General features: G+C 42.9%; 4 protein-coding genes across 4 annotated transcripts; 1 reads left to right on the top strand and 3 right to left on the bottom strand.

Annotated features, from left to right (window-relative positions):
* Positions 1–516: 516 nt before the first annotated feature.
* On the top strand, positions 517–4,356 carry aamdc (adipogenesis associated, Mth938 domain containing). Its single transcript, XM_068584657.1, has 5 exons — positions 517–601; positions 2,206–2,252; positions 3,064–3,235; positions 3,361–3,456; positions 3,759–4,356. Exons 3-5 carry the CDS (start codon positions 3,104–3,106, stop codon positions 3,897–3,899), a joined length of 369 nt encoding a protein of 122 aa, XP_068440758.1. The 5' UTR covers positions 517–601; positions 2,206–2,252; positions 3,064–3,103; the 3' UTR covers positions 3,900–4,356.
* On the bottom strand, positions 2,658–16,236 carry ints4 (integrator complex subunit 4). The gene is made up of 24 exons (XM_068584656.1): positions 16,108–16,236; positions 15,202–15,396; positions 14,084–14,201; positions 13,509–13,615; positions 13,250–13,364; positions 12,831–12,916; positions 12,679–12,729; positions 12,364–12,452; positions 11,962–12,082; positions 11,601–11,672; positions 11,337–11,511; positions 11,024–11,229; positions 10,773–10,915; positions 10,148–10,263; positions 9,373–9,506; positions 8,498–8,652; positions 7,591–7,684; positions 7,422–7,502; positions 6,414–6,544; positions 6,262–6,321; positions 5,961–6,120; positions 5,713–5,856; positions 4,919–5,039; positions 2,658–4,682 (listed from the first exon to the last, which is right to left on the bottom strand). The coding sequence occupies exons 1-24, from the start codon at positions 16,213–16,215 to the stop codon at positions 4,483–4,485; spliced, it is 2,982 nt and encodes a 993-aa protein (XP_068440757.1). The 5' UTR covers positions 16,216–16,236; the 3' UTR covers positions 2,658–4,482.
* Positions 16,237–17,089: 853 nt separating this feature from the next.
* LOC137790153 (uncharacterized) lies at positions 17,090–19,791 on the bottom strand. Its single transcript, XM_068584134.1, has 3 exons — positions 19,734–19,791; positions 18,220–18,688; positions 17,090–17,842 (listed from the first exon to the last, which is right to left on the bottom strand). The coding sequence occupies exons 1-3, from the start codon at positions 19,789–19,791 to the stop codon at positions 17,530–17,532; spliced, it is 840 nt and encodes a 279-aa protein (XP_068440235.1). The 3' UTR covers positions 17,090–17,529.
* Positions 19,792–22,771: 2,980 nt separating this feature from the next.
* Positions 22,772–25,647, bottom strand: kctd14 (potassium channel tetramerization domain containing 14). Its single transcript, XM_068585557.1, has 4 exons — positions 25,555–25,647; positions 23,914–24,141; positions 23,679–23,813; positions 22,772–23,244 (listed from the first exon to the last, which is right to left on the bottom strand). Exons 1-4 carry the CDS (start codon positions 25,606–25,608, stop codon positions 22,933–22,935), a joined length of 729 nt encoding a protein of 242 aa, XP_068441658.1. The 5' UTR covers positions 25,609–25,647; the 3' UTR covers positions 22,772–22,932.
* Positions 25,648–26,124: the final 477 nt, after the last annotated feature.

Below are 26,124 nucleotides of genomic sequence, written 5' to 3'. Positions count from 1 at the left end.
AAGATCTTGGTACATTTTAAGGTAACAGAAGGGTTTTAACAATGAAGCTTTCAATCATGAATACTGGTGTTTTTAGTTGTAATATAACTTATAATCTGCATTGTGTGTTATGATAGTAATTGTTATATACAACATATGTGTGCACAATTGATACATGTCATGCATCAGCTGGTGTTTAGCAAGTGACCAACATGAGAAGAGTTTAACAAAACATCCAGAAGGTGGCGGTATACACTCAAATTGAAATGACGCAGCTTTTATTGCATAGTTTGGAGTTGTCGAAGCGTGATATTTTAGTGTGAAGGACATAACTACGATCCCGGATGTGTTGACAGCATTTTGGTGACTGCAACTAGTTAATGTCGTCAAAAAACAGCAGCGCCGAGTGTTTACTACATTACATGTCATTTAGCTGACTCTTTTTTCCAAAGCGACTTACAATAAGTGCATTTCAACCGTAAGTACGAAGTAGGAACAACAAGAATCAAGATGGCAGTTTGACTTTATTTGAGAAATTGTTCTAAGTGCTATCAGTAGGAGCCATCGAAGTGCTGCCTAAGTGCTTCCGTCATTGTCTTTATTCAAGGTATAGTCGAAAAAGGTGAGTTTTTATTTTGCGGCGGAAGATGTAGACACTTTCTGCTGTCCTGATGTCGGTGGGGACATCCTACTACGAGGATAGAAGTGCGACCGAGATTGGCTAGTAATAGCTAACGGCCGTATTAGCGGCGTTAGCGTCCTTTTACTGGCTTTAGTGAAGTCAAAGCTAACTAATAATTAAAACATTACGTTTGAAAGGTAAGAAGGTAGAGCTTAACTTGACACCATTAAATCAATTGAAAACGTGATACGATCATGTTTATCAAGATTTTAAGTGGCGTTTTATCGCAATTTTTGCTAAACCGCGTCCGAGATTGGAGCCCATTCCCTTAATCACACTTTTTAATCGTTTTAATGCAACATATCAACATTTTAAAAGTGGCCATACACAGTTGCAGTTCTCTGTATACGTGTTTGGTTAAGATGTATCGTCCCCTGAATTACTGAGAGTTCAGGGGACGATACATTCATTTAGCGTTAGCTAGCCTACCTAAAGAAATGTAACAGAGACCAAACACATTTAAACACGCGGTAATACAAAGTAAACCTAGCTAGCTAGGTAACCTAGCTAGCTAGGTTTAGCTAGCGAGTTCAGGGCACGATACATTCATTTAGCGTTAGCTAGCCTACCTAAAGAAATGTAACAGAGACCAAACACATTTAAACACGCGGTAATACACATTATGAATTCGACCTGTCGATAAAACCAACGATCATGAATCCCTTTGCACACGCTTTCATTTTGACGTCTCCTAATTGGTGAAAAGCGAGCCAGAGACACACACCTGAAGGTGGAGCTATAATCAGGGCCGGGCCGCCATTAAGCACCAGGAAATAAAACACTAAAAAAACTCGATTGACACTGTTGGCACGAGCCGCGTGTCATGATAACAGAGATATGCATTTGTATATGAACTTACCGAAGGCCGTTCTGGTTTCAAAACACACATTTATCTCGACGGATACAAACGTGTCTTCTGTTGGGTGTGTGACTCGTGTTCACGGTCAGCGGTCTCTTTGCGCAAATGAGCTCTTCACTGCCCCCTGCGAGCCAGTCGGGTGCTTCAGCACAGGATGTTACGCAACAGTTCACTCAAAATGTCTTTCTTTATATCGTCTCTGATTTCAATTTGGACAGAACATGGTTCTTTATTGTGATACATGTAGATTTAGCTAAAATCCTTATTAATTTATTTTTTGATTTGTATTACTCAAGAAACTAGCTTATCTGAGGTATACAAAAAATGTATTCAACAATTTCACAAATTGTCAATAATTATGGGCAAAATTCATTTAAACTAACATCCCACAAAGAATAACAACTATAGACAAAAACAGTCAAACATGGAAAATACAAATAGAAAAAAACAAATAAATATTATAAAGACAAAGAAAAGAGGCACAAACTCTGATTGTGCAATTACAAACATGCACCACAGCATGCCATTACTGCTCTTATTGCCTTTTTGTTGGAACAGCATTTAATAGTTTTTAAAATAATGTCATTTCAAAACCTTTGTAAAAAAAACACGCACACAAATAGGTCTTTGGCATATAAACTTACACTTATGACTAAACTGAATGTGGATACCACTTTAATTACAGGAAAAATCATTTCCGGGGGGCGTGTTCAGTTTGTTGACGTTGGCAAGGTAAGAGAACTGCTTCATGACTTCCCCGTATAGCGTCAGGACCTACTGACATATGATTGTTTTTAATCGGTTTATCAATTCAACAGCATTCTTTGACTAAGCTTCTCGGGTTGGTGGTTAGTGGGCGTGGCCAGCTCAAAAGTAGCTCCCGTTGCTGGGCAGAATTGGCTTTTTGCAGCTGACTAATGTTCCTCTCGGCTCGGCCAGCACTGGTGTCCAAATAACATTTTACTTGTACATATTTTTTTTTACAAAAGAACTCAGAGGCTAATAAACAAGTAATTCATCTATCAAAGTAACTGGAAATTACAAAAAATACTTAACATTAAAATACACCAGTACTCTCATAAAGTACTTATGCTGTGGCCAAACAATCACACACAAAAGAACACACGTAAACACAACAATAAAGGATAGTTTATATATTGATCAGTAGTAGAATGAAAGTACATTTACTCAAGTATCGCAGGCAACTTAAGTACAAATTATAGTATTCCCATTTTCTGTAGCTTTATACTTCCACTCCACTACATCGGAGGTAAATATTGTATGTTTTTACTTCGGCACATTTCTCTGACAGCTTTAGTTACTTCAGATGGCCGTTTCTTTATATCCAGATGTGTTGATATTATAAATCTCAGATATAATAAAACTGCAAAGCACTTAAGATATATAAATGCAGTCATTTAATAGGTCCATCTCACACAGCAAAATATGACATGAACCAGTAAGTTATGGTACCAGGAGCTTTTTAAAGGGATTTTCAAAGCTCTGTTGGAACCCTTTAACCATATCTGTATATCCTCTCCAGAGTCATTGTCTTCCACCGGGTCTTCCAGTTGGCGGCTTACATGTCTTCTCCAGAGATCTCCTCTCTCTCCTGGGGCCACATGAAGGTGAAGGGATGCTCCTCCAGCTACAAGGACTGTAAGGTCTGGCCCGGAGGTAGCCGGGCCTGGGACTGGAGGGAGACGGGGACCAACGTGAGTGCAACCGAAGCCTGAATGCCCACAAAATACACATGTTGCATGTTGCCGGAGACAAACAGTTGACAACTGTGCTCACACTCTCACACACACACACAATCTTGTCTTTCCTCCACCTCCAGCATTCCCCAGGAGTCCAACCCGCTGACCTGGAGGAGGTGCTGAAGAACGGAATAGACCTGCTGGTCATCGGCAGAGGCATGAATGAAGCTCTGCAGGTAAAATTGACCCACAGAAAATCCAGAGGCACAGATGTGGTGAAGCAAGTTCTCATCTTGTGCTTACGTAAAAGTAACATTACCGCTTAATGTGATGGAGTCAAGTCTTTATGTCAAGTACAGAATACAAAATCTACTTAAAACCACCAAAATAAAAAGAAGTCATGATGCATTTGTGAGTATAGCTCAAGTAAACCGCGAGCCGTGAAGACGGCTAGATTGAAACAGGAGCGTGTGTTCTAAAACTAAAACTGTGTGGCGACGCGCCATAAATCCGTTTGTGCGGTCGTCTCCTCCCTCAGGTTCCCTCCGCCACGCTGGACTTTGTGATGCAGAAAGGCGTCGACGTCAGAGTCCTGCAGACGGAGAAGGCCGTTGCCGAATACAACAAACTGGCTGGCCAGGGCGCCAAAGTGGGAGGGGTCTTCCACTCCACCTGTTGATGATGTCACCCTTTTGCCTGGCTGCACCGAACGAGGTGGCTTTACGCAGGACGGGGGTCAGATGCAGCTGGCCATCTCTTCTAGCTCTCAGCGCGACTACAGACCACAGATTTAGAGTTTAGATGGAAACATCCTCATGTCCAGGTCAATTATTGGACATGATAGGTTGCTGTAATCCTGTAAATTTACCCACAGCGGGACTAATAAAGTATTATCTTATTTTATTCTAAAATACAAACGTTTCTTCTGGATCAAATTGAAGATGCAATGCAAGTCCAATTTTGTGGAATGTTAAAGGACAACGACCACTTCTGTAGAGTTCAGTTCACGTGTTTCTGCATGTTTGCTGCACAAAATAACATTTGAAAAGGAGTCATCTCCATCACATGGGTTTGTCTTTATCAGAAACAAATTGTAAAGTACAATAATATTCCCCATAAAGTCGACACGAGTAAGACACTGTCGTGCCTCCTACTGCTTAAGCACAAATTATTCTCACGCTTGGCCGAATGTGTGGCCAAGAAACTCGCGTGCGAGAGCTAAAACGAGCCTCATCTGTGTGTCCATGGTTACAGACTTTTGGTCAGCGGCGGGCGGGTTTGGGCATGATGTAGACTTTAACGGGCCTGCTGAACGGAATGGTTCCCTCAACGGCGGCCTCTGGTGGCGGGAGGCTGTCGATGCCGTCGCTCCATCCCAGCTTGGAGGCCGGTGTAGGGGAGCAGATGGAGGTTGAGGAGGAGCTGTAGGCCAGCAGGAGGCGCACCTCGATCTGAGATGGCTCTGAGAGACAGGGAGGAAGACCGCTGATGAAAGAAACTCAAAAGGCAAAGTTGATGCACTGGTGAAACAGGTGTTTCTGTATTTCTATGTGTCAATGTCCCACTCTTAAATCTGTTTCCCGGTGTGTGTGTGTGTGTGTGTGTGTGTGTGTGTGTGTGTGTGTGTGTGTGTGTGTGTGTGTGTGTGTGTGTGTGTGTGTGTGTGTGTGTGTGTGTGTGTGTGTGTGTTTTACACACCTGTCCACGCGGTGTGTGAGAGGTAAACCTGTGTGATCAGTCTGTGTCTGTCGGGTCCGGGCTTTCTGAAGTCTCCTGGTTTAGGATGGATCATGTGACTCTGGCCGTCTGGATACAGAACCTGCGGGGACATGATGCACAGACACAAGGGGATTCAGACGGGATTTTTCAAATCCAGAGGGAACGATTGGGCAGCTACGCTGTTTAAGAGTGACTCAATCATCAGTCATCAGGTGAAGACTTCGCTCTTTAAGACAGATTTTTAGAATTAAGATTTAAAAGAAACTCCCCCCCACAATGTTTATACATTTTAACCTTCTTTCATAGCCTGATCAGAACCTGTTGAGCTTTACCAATTCTTATATTGCTGCAACAAAATCAACAGCTGTGACCCACAGCAATTTTTCTGACCCGAAACTAATTCTTAAAAGGAAAGATACTAGAGTGTCGGACTGTTTTTTTTCCGGGCCAGAGGAGGACTCCGCACCTGTGAAACTTTTAGCCATTTGCATGCTGTGAAACTGACCAATGAGAGACCATAAGCTCAGTGGCACAGTACGAAACGAACGGAAACTTTCGTTCAGGAGTCCTTTGTGGATACTAGACACAACAAACTATATGCAATTAGACTGTAAGTGGACTGTGGATTGCTGAAGCGTTGCACCCTCGGCTGAGAATTTCATGCTGTATCACCATCAACTTTTTATTAAATCCATTTTATTATAACTCATCGAATTCTGGACTTCTCCCTGCAAGAAGCCAAGCGCAGTGATTTAGTTGTGCACCAGACGGACCTGTACTTTCACGGTGTTCTGGGGATCCTGGACGTGCTCCAGCGTCGCATCAATGTCCAGCGCCACCACCAGGCCTGTGGTGAACTTTAGTGGGTTGTCCGACTCCCCCGTCGGCTCGATGATGGTGGCCGTCGCCCGATGGATCTGGCGACCGGCAGGGAAATGTCAACGAATAAAAAAGAAAGTCCTCTGCTTATAAAACTTACACACACAAGCACATCAAACATAAACCAACTGCTTGATCACACCTGTTCAGGCAGTCGCAGCTGCAGCAGGCCGCTCTGTCTCAGAGTCGTCTGGAGGATCTTCACCGTCTCCACCGGTTTACATGAGGACAGCCGGGGCATCAGCTCTAAGAGCTTGTCCACAAAGCTGTCCTGCAGGTGGGGCAGCTCGGCCAGAAACAGCCTGAGGATTGCAGAAAATATGTAAGAAAATGCTCCGAGGAAAGCATTAAAGAATATCAACATATATCTTGTTGTAATATTGACGCAAATTAAAGCTCAAACATCTGGACCGAAAGATAGACATTAACGGATCTTTGCTCACCTCTGAAACGATTCAATGTCCTGCAGAAACTTCTCACAGCTGCTGATGAGTGGATCCAACCTAACATAAAATAAATAAGTCACATCTGCATGCAGGTGTGGCCCATATTAAATGCATATAGTGAATGTGTGTGTGCATCTGTGTGTACTGACCCTTGCCGGGTGCGAGCACTGAGAACGAGCTGCAAAGCTTTGGCCTGGAGGCGAACATGATGTATGGTGGCCACCTGTCTGCTCTCCAAGCCGCTGTACAGAAACTCCAGCTTGTAGGTTTCTTCTAAGATCTACGAACACACAACCACACACAACAAGACATCAGTGGTGCAACAGACCATGATGCTGGAGTCACGGAGTTTGTGGCTTCTTTAGTCAGAGCAGCTGGTCTACAAGGCTGGCTCTGTGGTCAGGATGAGACATACAACATTTGAAATGTTTCACTTTGTTACAGTCATCTAAAAATATACACCTAGTGTTATAAAGTTAAACAACATAGAATGAATTAGCAACTGTATTTCATGCTGCGTCTCCTTCATACAACATACAACAATTTGTTTCAGTTTCTCAACAAAGAAAGAAACACATCAGCATAACGTTTTCATTTACCTTCGGCCAAGACTCATTTTTACTGAACAGAGCCTGAACGCTACTGAATTGAACCCCTGACATGAGCCGTTAGCGGGGCTGCAAACGTCTCGAGTTCTCCTGCTGCTGATTTAAACATAATCAGGGAACTAGAAAGCCAATATAAAGACAATGACAGCAGCACTTAGGCAGAACTTAGATGCTCTTACTGATAGCACTTTGTAGTTTGACTTTATTTGAGAAATTGTACTGTCTTGATTCTTGTTGTTCCTAATTCATACATACGATTGAATGCACTTATTGTAAGTCGCTTTGGATAAAAGCGTCAGATAAATGACATGTAATGTAATGTAGAACGCATGTACTTGCTTATATGTTTTTTTTCTTTACTGAATATAGGCTATGATGTGTTATTAATCTGTGGTTCACATATGTGCCAAACTGAGTTTTTTTTATCAGGATAGCTTTCCGTTACACCAACTGACGTGTGTGCGTGCATGTGTGTTTGCGTGTGTTTGCATGTGTGTACGTGTGTTTGCGTGTGTGTGCGTGTGTGTATGTGTGTGTTTGTGTGCTGACCTGTTGAGCTGCCGCTGTGGCCGTGACGTTTTGTTTGAGGCAGAGAGGCACAGCCATGTTCCACAGCTTCTCCTGCAGAGCCTGAGGAAACACTGAGGTTTGAAAACCACCAATAGAAGTCAAAGCATCACTCACACACACACACACACACACACACACACACACACACCTTCATGAGGAGCAGCTGGCAGCGCAGGTACGTAGCACAGAAGTCAGCGGCTCCAGCGAGCTCCGTCTGCAGCTCCCCCAGCCGCCTCAGGTCTCTGACAGACAGACACGTTAACACTCTTCTTCCAATACAAACACCACTTTACCAGATGAACATGGTTTTCAAATCATAAAAACTACGCCAAACTTTGTCTGAGGGCGGAACAGTTTAACTTCAGGTTTTTGCACACAGTATATTAAAATCAAATACCATGTTGTCATTTCATATTCAAAGCTTCTATTGGGGTTTTAATAGAAGGTTTAAATGCTCGTTACATTTATGACACTCATCCGACAAAATCTTCAAGAAAGTGATCAGATTGAGTTGTTTTTGTCCTCTAATCAACATCTCTCTTTGCGGAGCAAACCAGAGAGATGTTTTTGAAAAGTAAAGTAAAACTCTCTGTTTTTACAAATGTTCGGCTCCCCGCTGGAATCTTTTGTCTGCAAATAGTAAAGTACTAATACTATTAGTGCAGCAGGAAAACCACACCAAGAACAGAAATGTAAAGAAAAGAAACTATGTTGTGCTGCAGCATTGAAATGTTGATTTAGATTTGTAATGTCAATGTTATGAATGAAATTACAGACAGCATATTGATATTAGCAATATTTCACTATTACACAACTAATAACAATGACGGCCTGGACCTGAGAAAGTCTTTATGATGTGCAATCCTCAGTAATCCTCTACAACTTGGAACATTTCTAAAGATGCTACTTACATTTAGTTTTTTAAATGACAATTACTATTCAGGGAAAAGTCTGTTTGAGTGTGTGTGAGCGTGTGTGTGTGTGTGTGTGTGTGTGTGTGTGAGCGTGTGTGTGTGTGTGTGTGAGCGTGTGCGTGTGCGTGTGCGTGTGTGTACCGAATGGTGAAGTTCAGCAGGTCCTGGGCTCCGGATGCCTCCAGGTTCTGGATGGTGCTGACCCGGTTCAGACTCAGTTGCAGGAAGAGCTGAGCGGATTCCACAGAACCAGAACTACAGCGCGAGTCCACCAGGTCCAGACCGTTGCCCGGCAACTAAAAGACAGGACAACAGTCACAGAGGAGAATGTCGTCTGTAGGTTTTATCAGAGCGGTCTGAGCGGTGTATGCATGTGCATCTACACAGGATGTGTGTGTGTGTGCGCGTTGTGATTGGAGCTGTATGTGTGTATGTATGTATACTGTCAGGGCCTTCCAAGCCTTCTCTGGTGGCCTAAATAGAATCAGTTACAACTATTTTTTAATTAATATATATATATATATATATATATATATATATATATATTAATATATATATATATATATTAATATATATATATATATATATATATATATTAAAATATATATATATATATATTAATATATATATATATATATATATATATATAATTGATCGATAAATCAACAAATTGATCAATAAATCAACAAATTGTTTTTAATTTTTAGGCAAAAAGGTTTTAGTTTCAACTCTTTGGACTGACCAAATAGAAAGTGTCACCAAACTGGTATCCTTTGCTATTGTTCTGAATTTTCTGAATTTATACGAATAATCAATGAATCAAGAGAACAATCAGCTGATTAATTAAATGAAGTTGCGGTTGGAAACCAAATTTAGCCATGTCGTTGGGACCATCTGTATCCGTCACGCTGAATAAAGGGCAGCCGGTGTGGACCGTGTGTACCGTGTGGATGGTGCGGACGGTGCGGACCGTGTGGACCGTACGGTTCTAAGAACCACAGTGGTTCCCTCCTCACCCTCAGCGGTGGTACGAGGTGAGACAGACTGTCCCTCAGGTAGGCGTAGTGTCTGAAGGTGTGGTCGGAGAACAGCGCCGGCATGGTGGGACACGACTTGGCAGCGTTGAACACCAACACCAGCACCGCGATGTCTGAGGTCAACCACCAGAGTCAAGAAAGAACAACACAGTCCAGGACTACAGACGAGTGCTAACATGTTTTTTCTTATTTCTTTTCCGCATATTCAGATATCCTGGCAGTTTCTGTTTAATCACAGCTGACAAAAGTCATATGTCTGTTCAATGACAGTTCATCACTCTCACATTGAGGGTTTAAAGTTTGCCTCGTCTTCTACATGTGAGACCATCCTTTAATTCTCTTTTCCTCCTGTGCCAACCAGCTTTGTCTCAGTACGACACTCGGGCTGCGTTGCATCAACACAGACTCGTTTGTAAACCATTAAATTGGGTTGCACTCAAGTTCAAAGCAAGTTCATAATTTAGAAAGGTTCATTTTTAAAGTTGCCTTTAAATGTCAAGTTTAGTTTGTATTCTAAACCTGGATTCAATTTAATTCTGTTGCACTAAAACCTTTTACTCTAATGTAATTTAAACTTAAATTTGTGATTTTAAAATGACTGCTTTATTTTTTAGATGGATTTGAGCAGAATAATCAAGTTCATCAAAGGAAGTTAACGAGAGGTTTTCTCCCTATGTCATACACTACTTACGAGGCCCTGACAGCACACTAATGTAGATCTATTTTAAATCTGGAGGGCAAAGATGGAGGATACAGGCTGGATCGTCCATGTCGGGCTCTGGTGTGTCAAAGTATGGGTGTGTGCTGAGCAGCTCAGGAACCAACGGCAACACCAATGTTGGATGACGGGAACCCAGGAACTTCAGACACCTGCAGGGAAACAAGGAAATACAATCATCAATGATATAGATATCTATCTATCTATCTATCTATCTATCTATCTATCTATCTATCTATCTATCTATCTATCTATCTGGATATATTCCGTCAAATTTGGATATATAATGGGGGGGACTGAACTTTTGGGTTCAATCTTTTTTTTTGTGAAAAGATTAGTCATAAAACTTGCTCCATAGTTCATGAGCATCCTGTGGAATTATCAAAAGTACTGTGTTTAGACGTTTTTTGACTGTCATGTCATCAGTCTTAACTGTAGGACAAAGAGCATCATTTAATATTTTAAAATCATTCGTTGATCGCTTTCTGGGTTTCGATATACCTGAAAACTTTAATACAAAATGTAGTTAATGCAAATATCGCCTCGTTGTTTTATATATGGTATATACACAATTAGAAATGTACAATGAGAAAAACAACAAAACCTGCAGTGCGCGCACGCACGCACGCACGCACACACATGCGCACTCACACACACTTACTTCCAGACGGAGTTGCGGTCGGTGGGGTACTTGTTGAGGTTCTTCAGCAGCTCCAGCAGCGCCAGCTGGACGCACTCTTTAGTGGAGACGTTGGTGTAACAGATTAACTCGTGCAGGGCTTCTCTGATGTCACGAGACGAGTCCTGCAGAGCAACAATGACGTCATCAATGGAAGCGTGAATAACAAGTGACAATACACGTTTCAGAGCTGAGAGATCAACTCTTTCAAGCGTGCGTGCACATATCATTACCTCCAGCACAGCCAGCACCGTGTCCAGCTGGTCCTCTCGGAGGGTTATGTGTGTGGATATTTCTCTCAGCACGTGGATGGACTGCAGCCTCACTTCCTCGATCTCGTCGTTGAACATGTCGACCAGGAAGTCCAGGCACTTTTCGGCGAAGCTGGGGGACGAGCGAGCCAGCTGGGACAGGGCCTCCACTGCCGCAATACGGACCTCTAGTAATGTTAAAGGAGGAGAGCACCGGGGGGCGAGCATGCAAATACAACATCAGTAACATTCTGAGGCTGAGAGACAAAGACAAACTGCTCCACGTCTCACGTACCAAACATCTCGTCCTCCAGGCCGTGAACAAAGGCCCCGCAGGCCCCCGAGGCGATAAGGTAGACGGTGTTTGTGTCCAGTTTCTCCTTGGGGGCGTCGTCGGCCCACTTCCTGCCAGAGGAGAACTCCCCAGACGTGAAGAGTTCTTTGGCCCGTTCGTGGGCCGTGCGCTTCCTCTGGAACCCAGAAAGAGGAAAGTGAGCGGAGGTGTGTTTGTCAACATTGTAAAATACTTTTATCTTATGAGCAAACTTTCGTTACTCACCCTAAGATCCGACATCAGCTTCTTATCCAACGTTTGCTCCAGAAAGTGAGGGCTGACCTGCAGTATCGAGCCCTGACGCACCAGAAAAGATTCAACAAGTGCCCCTTAATATAAATAGTGCACCTAGCGTTACAGGCTTCATCAGTGAAAGTGATGTTGTCGTTCCCACGTCTCCCAGCTTTGTTGCCCCACACACGGGAGGAGTTTTAATTGGTTGCAATCTCCAACGTCGTCACTTTTCCTATATTTTGACATCCATCAATTTCATAGTGTTTGCCTCCATAACTCTGGCTTGTACAGTAGAAAGAAGTGACGATGCGTCATTCATCTTCATAAACAGGTCTGCGAGCTGATCACTCACCAGAGTTTTGGCGGCCTGCACTCGGACCATCCAGGATCCGTCGCTGACCATATGACTGATCTTCCCAAACACATCATCGACAAGTCGGATCTCCTCGTTAGACGACGGGATGGGAACAATGCTGGTTGGACAGACGGAACAGTAAACACCTGGTCAGACAGGATTGCAAAAAACTGCTGCAAACAATGAGTTAAGTCAGTGGAAATGTTAATTAATTAATGAATATACCAGCAATCAACATGACAATTAAATACTATCTTTTATGGGGTTTTTCGCTTTTAAAGCTCTTGACAAGTCCGACAGAAACAAGTGTCCCTTAACGCTATAAAAGCTTGTCGCGTTGCACACCCAGAGAGCAGCGAGGACGCCACAGCTCGTGTTGACAGGAAGTCCCATTCTCACCTTTCCGGGTACAGCTGGCTGAGCACCCACACCATCTGCACCGCCGCTGAGCGGACCTGCTCGTAGTCATCTGTCAGCAACCTGCAGGCCTGCAAACACACACAACGGCTGCTGACGAATAACATCATGAAAGGTACACCAAATCCCTAAACACCGTTGTCATGGAAGACAGTCTGTTAATCATTACTTTATTATTGTTATTCTCTCCCTGAGAAATTTGTTTTGCAATAGTCAAAATGTCCACCGGGAGGTAAGTCTGTTCATTCCTTATTTCAGTAAAGTTACCGCGACAGATACCGGAGACAGTGCTGTTACCTGGTTGTAAATGATCTCATGAACCTTCATTCCTCTCTCATGCAGCTGCAGCTGGAAAGCAAACACAGAAGGAGTTACGTATTGATAATCTCGGGTGTTCTCACCGTGTGGTCCCTGAACTTTGGTGAGTGCAGGTGGTGGCGGTGTCTTACCATGGCTTTGAGGGCCGCAGTGCGAACTCTGGGGTCCTGGTCCCCGAAGTAGTCGCTGATGATACTCTGGACATCCCTCACTCCTCCTGACGAGTCAACGTGCAAAAAGACCGTGACAACACATCACGCATCAACTAATTTGCTCCATTGTCAGCTCATAGGACACTTTTTTAAGGTACTATATAAAAATTGATGAATAATTGATTGGAATGTAAATGAAGTAGGTTTAATTAAGATGTTGAAACGCTGTTGTATATTAAATACTTTTTCTAATAAATAATAACTTCGAGGCAATCTTCATGAATCCTGGATTGCGCACGGTTTAAGCACGGTTTGTAAATGAGGCCCATTTAAGCATTGAGTTAGGAAGGTCTCTGTCACAGTTCAGCAATGGAGATAAACGGAGCAACATCACAAACCTAACGGCGTGCCAAGTCCCTCGTTGTCTTTGGTCAGCGGAGCGTCCACCGTGCCGAGACATCCGAGGAGCTTCAGACACTTGTTCCTCACCCCGAAATACGTATCAGACAAGTGCTGAGAGAAGGAAAGGGGGGGCGATACACAGAGGAGATTTGTATGTATCTGAGATATTATATCTGTCCAGACAGTCAATAGTCGTTTAAGTCTATAAGGAACGTCTCATGATGAGTTACTGTCTACAAAATGTGCGCGCATCACCTTGCAGGCCATCTCTATGAGCCTCTGTCTGACTGTGGGACTCTCAGGCAGTTGTGTGCCAATGACCAGCAGAGTGTCCAGCAGCTGGGCGAGGACCTGGTGGGACTCTGCAGACAGAGAGAAACAGGACGGAGCAAACAGACACTTTCTCAGCTATTTATAGTTGTATTTCTTGGAGGAGAGTGGATAAATCATTTTTATACAATTTCAATTCATGTTAACGTGCAAATAGGTGTTTTGATTTAATTCTGCAGATCTTGTGTCAATTTCCACTGCTCCTCTCAGGAGGTCATTAAAAGGCAAAACTCTATGAAAAGCAATATTCTCAATACATTTAAATAACATCTTTTCAGCCAGACATTCATAAGTCATCAAATTGTTCTGTGAAAACACTGCTCAGTGCAGATGTGCAATAACGCTGTTGTGTCTTTACAAACATTTCGTAGGCAGTGAAGAAAAAAAAAAAAAAAAAAGTATTTTAAGGAGATCACTTTCCCAAGTACAAATACTGTAATCATTTTCTAATGTGCGTGAGTATAAATACGCTGTGAACTGTGTGTGTGACCGGATCTTACTCTCATTGTTGAGCGTGTTAATGGCATCGTCCACGATGCAGTCGGGGCTGAAGCCCTGCGTTTTGGAGAGCAGGCCCAGTAGAGAGGCGATCTTCAGCCTCACCGAGTTATCCGTCTCCTGGAGGAGGACATCAGCATTAGATGTGTTTTGTGTGTGTGCTTAGTTAGACTGAACCAAGTGAACGGTAACATGAACACATTGTATATTCCTCTTCTGTGGAATAAGCTTCCACTTTCAGTCCGGGGGGCAGACACGCTCACCGTGTTTAAGAGTAGATTTAAGACTTTCCTCTTTGACAGAGTTTATAGTTGACCCCGATCTTTGATCCAGGAACCTTTCTTTCGGAGTTTGGGTCAGACAACTCTCTTCTAGATTCATGAGGGTATCCACCTTGTGAGTCATTCAGAAGGCTTCCTCCCCTCCTCTCCAACCCTAGACATGCTGCTATAGGCCTAGACTTCTGGGGGCATTTTAGGATACACTGAGCTCCTCCTCTCCTCTTCTTCTTTCTCTTCTTTTCTCTTCTCCCTTCTCCTTTCTTCTCTTTCTTCTTTCATTCTGGATAAATTACTGTCTTTAAATGCACATTACTAACTCTAATCCTTTCTGGGAGCCTCTATGCTTCGTCGCCTCAAGTTTCCATGGAATGTGGCTATCTGGATTGTGGTTCATGCCAACCACTCACTCATTATATGAATATTTTTGTCATATTCATGTAATGTGCTGCAACTCTGTTACGTTGCTCATTCTGGTCACATGACATCTATTGCTTCTGTCCATCCTGGAGAGAGACCCTCCTCTGTTGCTTTCCCTCAGGTTTCTTCCCCTTTTCCCTGTGAAAGGGTTTTTACTATCTTTATTTGGAGGAGTTTTTCCTGATCCGATGTGAGGTCATGGGACAGGATGTCATGTGTACAGATTGTAAAGCCCTCTGAGGTAAATCTTGTATTTGTGATTTGGATATATACAAAATAAACTGAATTGAATATATTGCGCTTAAAGCAACAGGCATGCATGAACGCAGCAGAGCTTGTTTATTACAACTTGCACCGGTTGTCTTTACATTCATAACACTCTCAATAAGATGGATTATGTGTTCGACCCCCCTGCTTGTTACCTTGTAGTAGTGCTCCAACAGGATCCTGATCACACCCTCCACACTTTCCACCTCAACGGGCTTGCGTGCAAACTGCAGCAGGTACTGGAGGGCATCGGTGGAGTTGGTGGCCTTGCAGAGGTCAATGTGTAGAGCCGCAGACTTGCTGGGTTTAGACAGACGCAACTTCTTGGCAGGAGCTTCCTCCTGGGGAATCTGTCCCCATAAAAACACAGTGGTTTGTTCAAGAGGGTGTATGATTATCTCCTCTGACACACCTTCAAGCTGCCCTATTTATTCATTCAACAATACTCAGACGCAGGGATGTTTCTCTACCAATGGTCTCTGTTCTGTTCAACTTACGTTTGCGTTTATAGAAAGCTAAACTTTTACTTGATGTTCAGTACTCTTCACAGCGTGGTATTAGTAACGTGCGTTTACCTAACTTCTTCCATCTGACAGGGACAGCGAACAAACACTGGTCATTTTACAGGTTTACGTGTGAACAAGGCGTCTACCAATACAGGCTTTGTCACAAGACACCAGTAACTGGCAGCATTGACGTTACACGCCACATAAACGAATGTGACGTAACTGTCCTTAAACATCTTAACAGTTAGGTTAGCTACCGGTGATCAGGTGTGTTGACGCTACCTTACATTGGTGGTTACTGGAGTCACACGAAGTCTGCTAAGTTACCTACGCTAACTCAGGCGGTCAACAACTAATACTATGCTAAAATAAAAGCAGTATGTATTGTGTATATATATCACATAGGTGACCTGTGTTGCGTTGTGACTGTGAGCGGCGTTAGTGAGTTAGTCATTTAGCACGAGCTAACAGGCTAGGTAGCTTGCTCTGCAGCGCAACCTTTAACGTTCATTCCGGGTTATAATGAGTTTATAGCGAGGGCTGTCACGTGCTCACCTGTACAACTTTAGAAAATTCCTCATAAACTCGCTTTTTCAAGTGCGCTGCCATGTTCAAGGAAAGATGACTAGCCAAGTGTTCTGTTCGGCATTCAGTTAGCGACATACATTTGTCCCTTCATACTTTCCGTAGCTACGGCAAGAAAGGGAAAAGGCGTTTGGTAATTACTCTTGCTCCCGTTAGTCTCTTTGATTGATTTTTATTTACACGTCATGACCATGAATACGAATACGAATACGAATATATATCTATATATATATTTAGATATATATAGATATATATCTATATAGATAGATATATAGATATATATAGATATAGATAGATATATAGATATATATAGATACATTTATGTTTCTTAGTTATTGCAGGATATCAAATAAAATGTTCAATACATTAAAATCGCTTTATTCTTCATTTATTTGAAGCCAGTATTTCTGTAATTAGGAACAATTACATTGCTTAATTTTAACGGGTATATTATTGCTGTATTTACAATTACAGCAATAATATAACCTTTCAAAAAATAAAGTATTAAACAAAAAATAATATAACCGTTAAATTTAGCATAAACTGAATTTTAGTATTATTTAAAAGTATTGAGTCAAATATTTTTTTTTAATTTAAGTTGGAGCTTTTAATAAATCAATAGTTGGTTTCCTTGTTTATGAAACTGATCATTATTTTCCAAATAAACCGATTATGTAGTAATTGTGAAAAATGTCCAACAAATGATTCCCTGTGACTTTTTGTCTTGTCTGTCAAACTGTCCATAACACAAAGTGAATCACTTCACAAAGATGCAAAACAGAAACAACTATCAAATTCTCATGTTGAAGAAGCTGCGACCAGCTTTATTTGTGTTTTAAAAAACAATAATAAATCAACAATTAAACAATAATAAACACTGTGGCTGATTGATTTTCCGTCAATCAACAAATCCAACTATTGTCAATTGTGCTCACAGTTGAGGAATATTTACAAAGTTGAGTTGCCACCAGGTACAGCTGTCATGAGGAATTACTGTATTCTGTTTACCTCTATACACAAGATGTCTTCTAAATCTCAACATTTCTCTTTTATTATCTGCTCTGTTCAGACTTCTCCAGTTTCTGTGTAATTCCTTAAATAAACACCATACAGAATAGACATTTGAAAAGTTTTAAAAGCTTTGTCAAAGGCATACTGTTTTACTTGCCTTATAATGGTATGACCAACATCTTGCTGCCATAAAATATTCAAGTTATTTTAGGTTTTTGTTTGCAAAACAATTTCTTTTGCGACTGAAAATAATGTGAAAACACAACTTGCACCTTTAAAGAAATCCAGCTTATTCCTACACTAAGACCCATGCATTAGCCTGTTTTGTTAGCTTAGCTTCATGTATAAAGGCCTAACTGTAGACGACACGTAATAGCTTTGTTATTGCCCACATACGGCCCCCCTACGGGCCCCTCTCCTGGAGAAGAATCCCGCTATGAGCACCAGGACCGGCAGAGCCACACAGAGCGCGATGCGGCTGATGGGCAGCTGGACTGGACCACCTATGGAGGACAAAGGAGGATTCCGGGCAGTGGAAGGACTTTGCAACACAAAGTGAGAAGTGAAGTCCAGAAACACCGTCCTGCGGTTCTCCCGGCCGCTCATCTGACACCTCCACTTCCTGTTGTTGTCTTCCCTCTTGAGTTCTGTGACCATGGTGATGTTGCAACTGGTGCCGGAGATCAGCTTGTGCCTGTGTGGAGGGGAGAAACTATTTAAAAACATGTGAATGAGCCACAGTGTTGCACTGGGAGACATGTTCCTTCATGAACACGTGCACAGGTCCTAGTTGATGGTGACTCAACCCCACATACATCGGCCTGCTGCCAGAAATACTCAGTAAAACACCAAATGTAGATTAATCCACCTCTCAGAAAAAAAAAATGTTGTGACCTTTTAAGTCAAAATTAGATTTTTATTTGCATCAAATTTTCAACTACTGTAACAATTTGTATTATCAAACTATTATTATTTTTGTATTATTCATTTCACTACCACTTTTCCGAACAACCTTGCTGCATGCTGTCTCTCAGTCTAAAACTCTCAAGGCGGCGGTGTCAGACAACAGACCCGGTGTCGTTCAGCACGGCGCCGTCCTCCGCCGCCCACTGGAGGCTGAACTTTGCGGCGCGCCGCCCGCAGAGCAGAGCGTCGTAGTAGGTGAAGAGGACGCAGCTCAGGGCGAGGCGTCCTCCGGGCTGCAGCTCGGTGACGCTGGAGGGCGACGTGACGGCGAGGAGAGAGAGGTACACGGCGGTGATGGACCGCCCGCGCTCCATGCAGACGTAGGACCCGGCGTCGTCCACGACGAGGTCGCGCAGGGCGAGGGAGCAGTTGGGCGCGATGGCCAAGCGGCCGGACTTCTCCGAGTCCGCCCTCAGCCGGCCCTCGCTGACCTCCTCGGTGTACCGCACCAGGCCGCCTTGGTAGAAGGTCCAGGTGATGGAGGAGCAGTTGAGGGTGACTGTGCTGATGCACGGCAGGAAGGCGACTCCTCCGATCCTGCTGTACAACAGCACTGCATCCTTACTGCACCTCACTGTGGACACACAGCCACCAGAAGGATGTGACAGGGACAACTCATTCTTATGTTTCTAATTCATATGAATCCACAACATTTGAGGATGGCTTTCAAAAGCAGAGGCCTGGAGGGTTGAAAAGAAGATGGCCGATGTCACGTGGTGCATGTCTCTTGCAAGCGGTTCATTTAAAAAGGGACTTTAGTTGGCAGACAGTTTTATTCAAGAATGTTGAGAGGCATGAAGAGGTCAAACTTAATTCTTGATTTGATGCAGAAAAAGACAGGAACTAAAAACAAAATGTCACAAGTAAACAGCTGGACTCAAATGAAATACTTCTGTCTTTTTGTTTAAGGAGTCTTATTCATGTTCATATGTTAGCTATTTGGGGCTGGATGTATTCACTAATTGGATGATTTACAGCTTATGAATACATTAAAACAAAGAAATAAATTAAACTGAATGGTCTTTAACTGAAAGAACCAAACACTGTGACCAAACCTCAGGAGCAGACACGTGGACCAAACCACTCCCTCTGTGGATAAAACTACATGTAGGCAACTTTACTTCAATACAATTTTGAGGTACATGTCATGCTGCTCCTTCTACTGAAATTTCAGTTGGAAATATCAATTCCATATTTATTTAACAGCTAGATGTACTTTTCAGATGAAGACAATAAGAAAAAGATGATGAAATACGATGCATTGTGAAAGATGAAGGTGGTTTCCAACATGTTTGGCTTGTCCCCTCCAATCACAAAAAAACACCACTTGCTGCCTCCTGTGACATATTTCATTAGTTAGCAGCTTCACCTGGTCACATTATCCAATATATAAACTTATCCCAAAAGAAAACTTCTATTTCATCTTGTTTTTTTCTTCGTTCCCTTTAATCAAATAAATTGTCTCACCCTTTCGAGGATCATAGTGACCTTTACTTTGTCTTTATCAGGCTACACTTCTGGACATACACTCACAAGAGAGTATCTTTACATCGCTATCGTTGTACTTTTACAAAGTGAAGTACTTCTTCCACCCTAAACCCATAAAAATAAAAACAAACCTGTTAGAAGCAGACTGAAGAGCAGGAGGACTCTCGCCAGCTTCTCTCTGGACTTCATGTCAGAGGTTTCACCTCCACAGCTGCTGCTGCTCTTCCACTTCAGGAGACGCTCTGCTTGTCTCTTTGCTGCTCTTAACTCTCGACAGTAGCTTTGTTTCTATTTCCTGTGTGACACAAAACAGGACACACACATCTGCCATCATCTCTACTGTTGTGAGGGACACTTTCATATTGTATTTATGGTTTACGCTATATATTTTATTACTTTTTTTGTTTCTAAAGTATTACAAATGTGTGTTATATTGTTATCAGCCATGAGAGATAGGTTATTTGGTGCACTGTCATGATTTTGTTTTTCCTTCCAAAAGAAGATCTAGTTCAAAAGGTTCTTTTCCTTCAAAAATATACTTTTCCCCCTTCCTAATTTGTCCCATATAGGGTTGCAAAATTCCGGGAATATTCAAAGTTGGAAACTTTCCACGGGAATTAACGGGAATAAACGGGAATATACGGGAATTAACGGGAATTAACAGAAATAAACTGAAAATGTTGAGGTAATTTAACTGTATTTACCTTGTCATAAGCAGACATGCGCGCAAACATTGATAATACAACTTTTAAAAATCAAATTTTTGACCTTTTTGACATTTTGTGAGTCGAACTTTATTCTTTCATCAAACAACGAAAACATGAACGTTGAATAAAAAAAGGTGTATTCCGTATGATCACCACCCCCCAACACAAATTTCTTTCTTTAGTGTTTTTTCCTGAATCCTTTCAGGTCTAAATGCTTTCTTCCTGGACTTACATGAACTAGTTCAGTTCATAGTTCATAATTAAAATAATTGAACTAAGTTCACAGCTCCAAAAAATGAACTAGTTCAGTTATTTTTTTCAATATGTTGCAGCTATAATTGAAATCTCTCTCTGTCTGCTGTCCCGCTCTTGGCCTCTACGCAACTCGGCGCTCTCACACTCTCCAGGCATCGGGCTGAAACGTTCAGACGCAACACTGATGACAAAAACGTTCAAAAACAACAGAACGTTTTATGTTTACGTTTATGTTTCTGGCAGACGATGTTCCCAACCAGCTGCATTCAGGGTCCAGCTGATCTTGGTGTACTTAGTCTTGTTCTCAACGACATTTAAGTTCCCTGTTATATGCTTTTGCAAAAAAACGTAGGCACATTTTTTTTTTTTCAAAATTCCCGAGCCAAAATTCTCGTGGAAAGTTTCCGGAAATTTACCGGAAACTTTCCGCCCCTTTGAAACCATAGTCCCATACAAAGTTGATTCTTTTCTTTAAAGGAGTTTGAACAAAATAATCTGAGCGCCACCGAGCAGCTTTCTCCAGAGCTTTCAACATCATATCATAAAAAAGCATAAAGGTAGCAGAACATCATCATTAAATGCACTTAAAAAGCTCGTAAACCTGCTGCCACGAATCAGAACAAATACCATCAAATAAAAAGACACTTCCATATGAAATGCATATTGTTGACATTTCATTCAACCCGTTATTCCCTGCGATGTGTTGTTTGCTGCTGTGACAAAGTGCTGGTTCAGAAACAGACGTTGGGGAACTGAACACAGCGTTGTGTGACTCCACTGAAACATCTTTGTGAGCACTAAGAACAGACAAAACACACAACAGTGTTATTGTTACTGACAATGACATAAACGGGTGGGACTTTTCTTTTTCGTGTGATAAAGGTGTGAAATGCAACAGCGTGAAACTTTTCCCCACCTAGTTCTCCTGTTTGATATTTAAGAGGAAGTGCGACTGCATCACATTGTGGTTAAACTTTGCTGCACGTCCATGCTCATTTCTGTGAGCTCTGTGCTCTTCAGCTCAGCACAGATGCGAGGAGGATTCATCTCCTTGGGATCAAAACCTTCCGTGAGATGTTTCAGTGGTGGAGTCCAAAGAAAATCCTGCAACATCCAGTTTTCTCACATTTACACTAAATCAAAAACCAGTGATTCCTTAGTTAGACCCTCGGAGTGTGAAGCATTAGAGGTATATATGGAACCACACAAGGTCAAATATCCTTGGACCTTGAATTTCCCTTTGGGGATCAATACAGTAATTATCTATCTATCTCTATATATTATTCTATCATATCAAGTGGATGGAAACACAAGATACTGCATATGAACAGCTGATGTTGACACATTAAAGATTTCAGTTGAAGCCCAGTGGGGCACGTTCTCACAGGTTCATCTCGTCCCAACAGCCGACAGGAGGACAATTGATGTCCTCTCTGCTCCAGCACCTTGTCTGCACTCACTGTTTACTGTTGTTTACCACACAGGAAGTGGTCTGACATGACGCTGTGCGGTCTGGTAGAGACGCTGTGGTCCATCCTAAAGCGTCAGCACCACTTGCTGCTGACATGGGCGTTCAGCTTAATCCACCTTTACGTTTTTTATGATCTGAGCCGCAGATTGCCTAACACCGTGCAGCGTTTCCTCTGGCGCAGCACACACACCGTCAGGTTTCTTTTACACCAAAATGACTCGCCCAGAATCATTTAGGGGAAACTAGACACGAGTAACTCTTAGTGATGCAGATTTCAAGCACAAAACATATCTTTTTTCTAAAGATTAAACTACCAAAAGTGTATGAAGTACTCCCACTACGATATTGTAGGACAGCTGACATAAACACATGAATTATAAGAGAATAAAACTGACCATAGCTAATACTTTACGCACATGTTGCTCTGTAGTTTTACGTCCTAAAGTAATTTCAATACTTCTCCAATGCACAAAAAGCAGTATTTCTTCATGTTTTGTCCTGCTGTTGTCCTGCTGTTTGTGTTAATGTCCATCCCCCGTCGTCGGTCGAGGGACTCAACTAAACAACCTCCTTCAAACCTCGGGAGTGAACAGAATCTGTTTTGTAAAGTGAAGTAGTTATTCTTTATTCAAATTCAGTTGCAGATTTTACTGACATTGTACAGGATATGAAACAATATCCATAATTATTATAAGCACCTTAAATTAGGCGAAGCATATAAGACAGATTCATTATATATACACACTTTACTGAATCTTCTCTAAATCAACACTCTTTCCACAAAAGGTGCATCAACGGTTTTGAACTATTTAGGAAAAGCTCTCAGAAACTTTCCAAATGGTGTAATGTTCTTTTGTCAGAAGGGTTTTTACAGCTCCTCTGAGGAGCGAAGCCCTCTCACCACCAGGTGAAGGTGAGTTTGTGGAAATAGTTGTAGCTCCTGGACAGGAAGCTCTTCTCCGCCACGTGAGGCCGGACGCTCACCCTGTAGCCCTGACGCTCGATGTCCATCTTCACGCAGTCAAGCAGGTCCTCGGCGGACAGGGCGGCTTTCCAGGGTCCGAACGTCACCACCGACTCCTTGTCCGCCTCCAGGCTGCCGATGGCGTTGTCATAGAAACCCAGGTCCTCCTCCGTCCGCAACACGCAGATCAAGATGGTGGAGTGGCGCGCGGCGACGGCCTCTGCTCTGGCGATACGAATCAGCACCTGGGAGACGAGTGACATCATGGCTAGACAACATAAACCTGCTCATTTGTTTCCAAAGACTACAGGAGGTAAAATATTCTGATGATGGCCGACAAACCCAAGATACACGGGAACCCTTCAGTGATGTTCTGAACGCTGAGGTTCTGTAGAGAAACCTGTGGTTCTGTAGAGAAACCTGAGGTAACAATCTCAGATATGTTTGTGCATATGTCACATCAAAGCCACAATCCGTCCTCGTGTCAGCAGCAAACAGAGGAGAGGTTGCTGATGGAGCTCAGGTTGCTTCCTGGTTTACAGGAACCATCTTTTCCTATCCGCTCATCCTGAAAAGTGACTTAAGTGTGTGTCTGTGTGTGTGTGTGTGTGTGTGTGTGTGTGTGTGTGTGTGTGTGTGTGTGTGTGTGTGTGTGTGTGTGTGTGTGTGTGTGGTGGACCTCGATGTTTTCTTTGTAGTGCGGGACTCTAGAGAGGAACTGCTGCCTGCCCACCAGCTCTCCGAACAGCTGAGGACTTTCCTCCAGGCGCTTGATGAGCGGTTGGATGTTGTAGTACACCGCCTCCCTGTGAACCTGCACGTTCATATCAGAAACACATGCGTACAGTATCTCATGTCTGTTTCAGAAGCAACAGTCTCTTTGTGACTCCTAAATGAACAACCGGCTCTCAGACCTCCTGCATGTTCCCCGCGGGCAGCCGCTCCGACCTCAGGAACTCCAGGACGGCCCCGAAGTGCGAGCCGTCGCGGTCGATGAAGATGTGATGCTGCATGTCGCCGCGCGGCTTGATGGTCCGTCTGCTGAGCAGCTCGGCCAGCTTGGAGTCGGGATGCTTCCTGAGCGTGCTCAGAGAGGTGCTGAACAGCTGGCCCCCAACATTCAACTGCACCACTGGAGAGTGCTGAGAGAGAGAGAGAGAGAGAGAGAGAGAGAGAGAGAGAGAGAGAGAGAGAGAGGTTAGTGAGAAGCTGGCTCACCGCCGTCACAGTTTGTTGTGTCCTGCTGGAGGATCTTACTCTAGACCTCACAACTAGCATAAAGATCAAGGTCAAAGGGAGATGGACAAAACTCTGCAGTCTCTCAGGAAGGAGTCCACAACTGTGCTTTTTTAATATGTGTATTATTTGAGAGAAGCTGCAGTAAAGTATATATGTGTATTATAATTACAGAAATGGAGTTTGAACTTGCTTACATGTCTTTATTTTGTGTCAGTCTGAGAGGAACAGCTCTGGGTTCAACATAATACTTTGACTTGTCACGGGTGACTAAATGCCCACGGAAAACGCCTTTATATCAGTACTCACAAGCTAAATAACACACACACACACACACACACACACACACACACACACACACACACACACACACCTCTTTCTAGTGAGGGCGTCAGCAGGTCGATAAGAGAGAACATGCCTCTGCTGTCCGTCTGTTTCTGAAACACACAGCAACTTTACATTCACCAGGACAAGTCCAAAAGAACACCTGAGAACACCTGAGCAGAGCTCTCTCTGTTCATATGGTGTGGAACACAGTTGTATATATTTTTTTTAAATTGGGGAATCCATAAATTCATCATGAAAGCTGAATGATAGAAAAAGTCGCACGTAAACTATCAAGTAATCGGGAATATCTCCATCACTGAAGTTTGAGGCCTCTGGAGAGATAATAATAATAACACAATAATACAGTAAAACCGTCCTGTTGTGATTCCAGGAAATATGAGTCTTACATCTATTTGATGAAATTAAATATACAAGTACATCACAAATAACAAAACAACTTCATTCAAAAGCAAAGCTTGACAAAAGTTATTCGAAACATCAAAAGCTCAGCTGATCTTTTGAACCAGTTGTTTCTACAGAGGTGAAAAGTACATTTATTCACTCGAGTGAAACTTTAAGATTAATTTCTATTTTATTTGTACTCTACAACCCTTCAGAAGAATATGTACATGTTTTATTAGACGGTCAAATACTTGAAGTGGACGGAAAGTTCCCTCTGTGAAACTATTCAGGTGTTATTAATCGTGCAGCGCGAGACTCTCTGGCTTCCGGCTCGGTTCAATAAATCCCGAGTTTCCTCCTAAATTCCTGAGAAACCGGACGCCGTTAAAACTGCCGGAAATGACTGTTTTCATCCGTGAATATGGCCAAAAAGCAAAGTATCAGCAGCGCATACTGGCTCTTATGAGTCCTAAATCCAGTGGCGTCCAACCCGCGCGCGCTCGCACCTGTTCGGTCTGACAGGTGTTCAGCTCTCACCGCGCCACCAAACAGCCACGCCGCCATATTTATAACAGTGAGGGTTTTCTTACTGGATCGGCGGGCAACGACTGCTTTTCAGATGATTTGTAATCCGGCAGACTCATCTTGACACGTGCACGAGGTAGCGAGCTGGGAGCCGATTCTTTTTGAACGACTCGACAGGTAGGAGGCAGGGGGCGGGGCCTAACCCGGACCTGACGCTTTAGTGCCGAGACGATGAGTCACTCAGCAGAAATCTCATTGACCGTCTTCACGGCCTACTTCTGAACCACGTTGGCTTCATCACACCAACTGGACAATGGGAACGCAACAAACACACACTGACTAAACTGAGTGGACTCTGAAGGCCAAACGCTGTATTTTAGTTTGAACCGTTCTGACTACTATCATGTCCGATGACCTACAGATACTTAAAGGACGTCATCCTGGTGGAATGGAAGCGTACCAATGTAAAAAGGCACTAAACTACTTCAAGAAACATAAGTTTGACCAGAATATAAAAAGGTACTTCAGTGTGAAGGACTAACACAATAGCCATGTTCTGCACACAAAAAGCTTGAAGGCCACAGAGTCAAATCTTATTGGTCAACTTTTACCAAAAACTACTGTCGAGTGCTGTC

This window comes from Clinocottus analis, unplaced genomic scaffold, assembly GCF_023055335.1.
Source record: "Clinocottus analis isolate CAN_PGR_092001 unplaced genomic scaffold, fCliAna1.0.p SCAF_2, whole genome shotgun sequence".
NCBI lineage: Eukaryota > Metazoa > Chordata > Actinopteri > Perciformes > Cottidae > Clinocottus > Clinocottus analis.
Note: the sequence above shows the minus strand (reverse complement) of the source record. Positions and strands in the feature narration are given on the sequence as shown.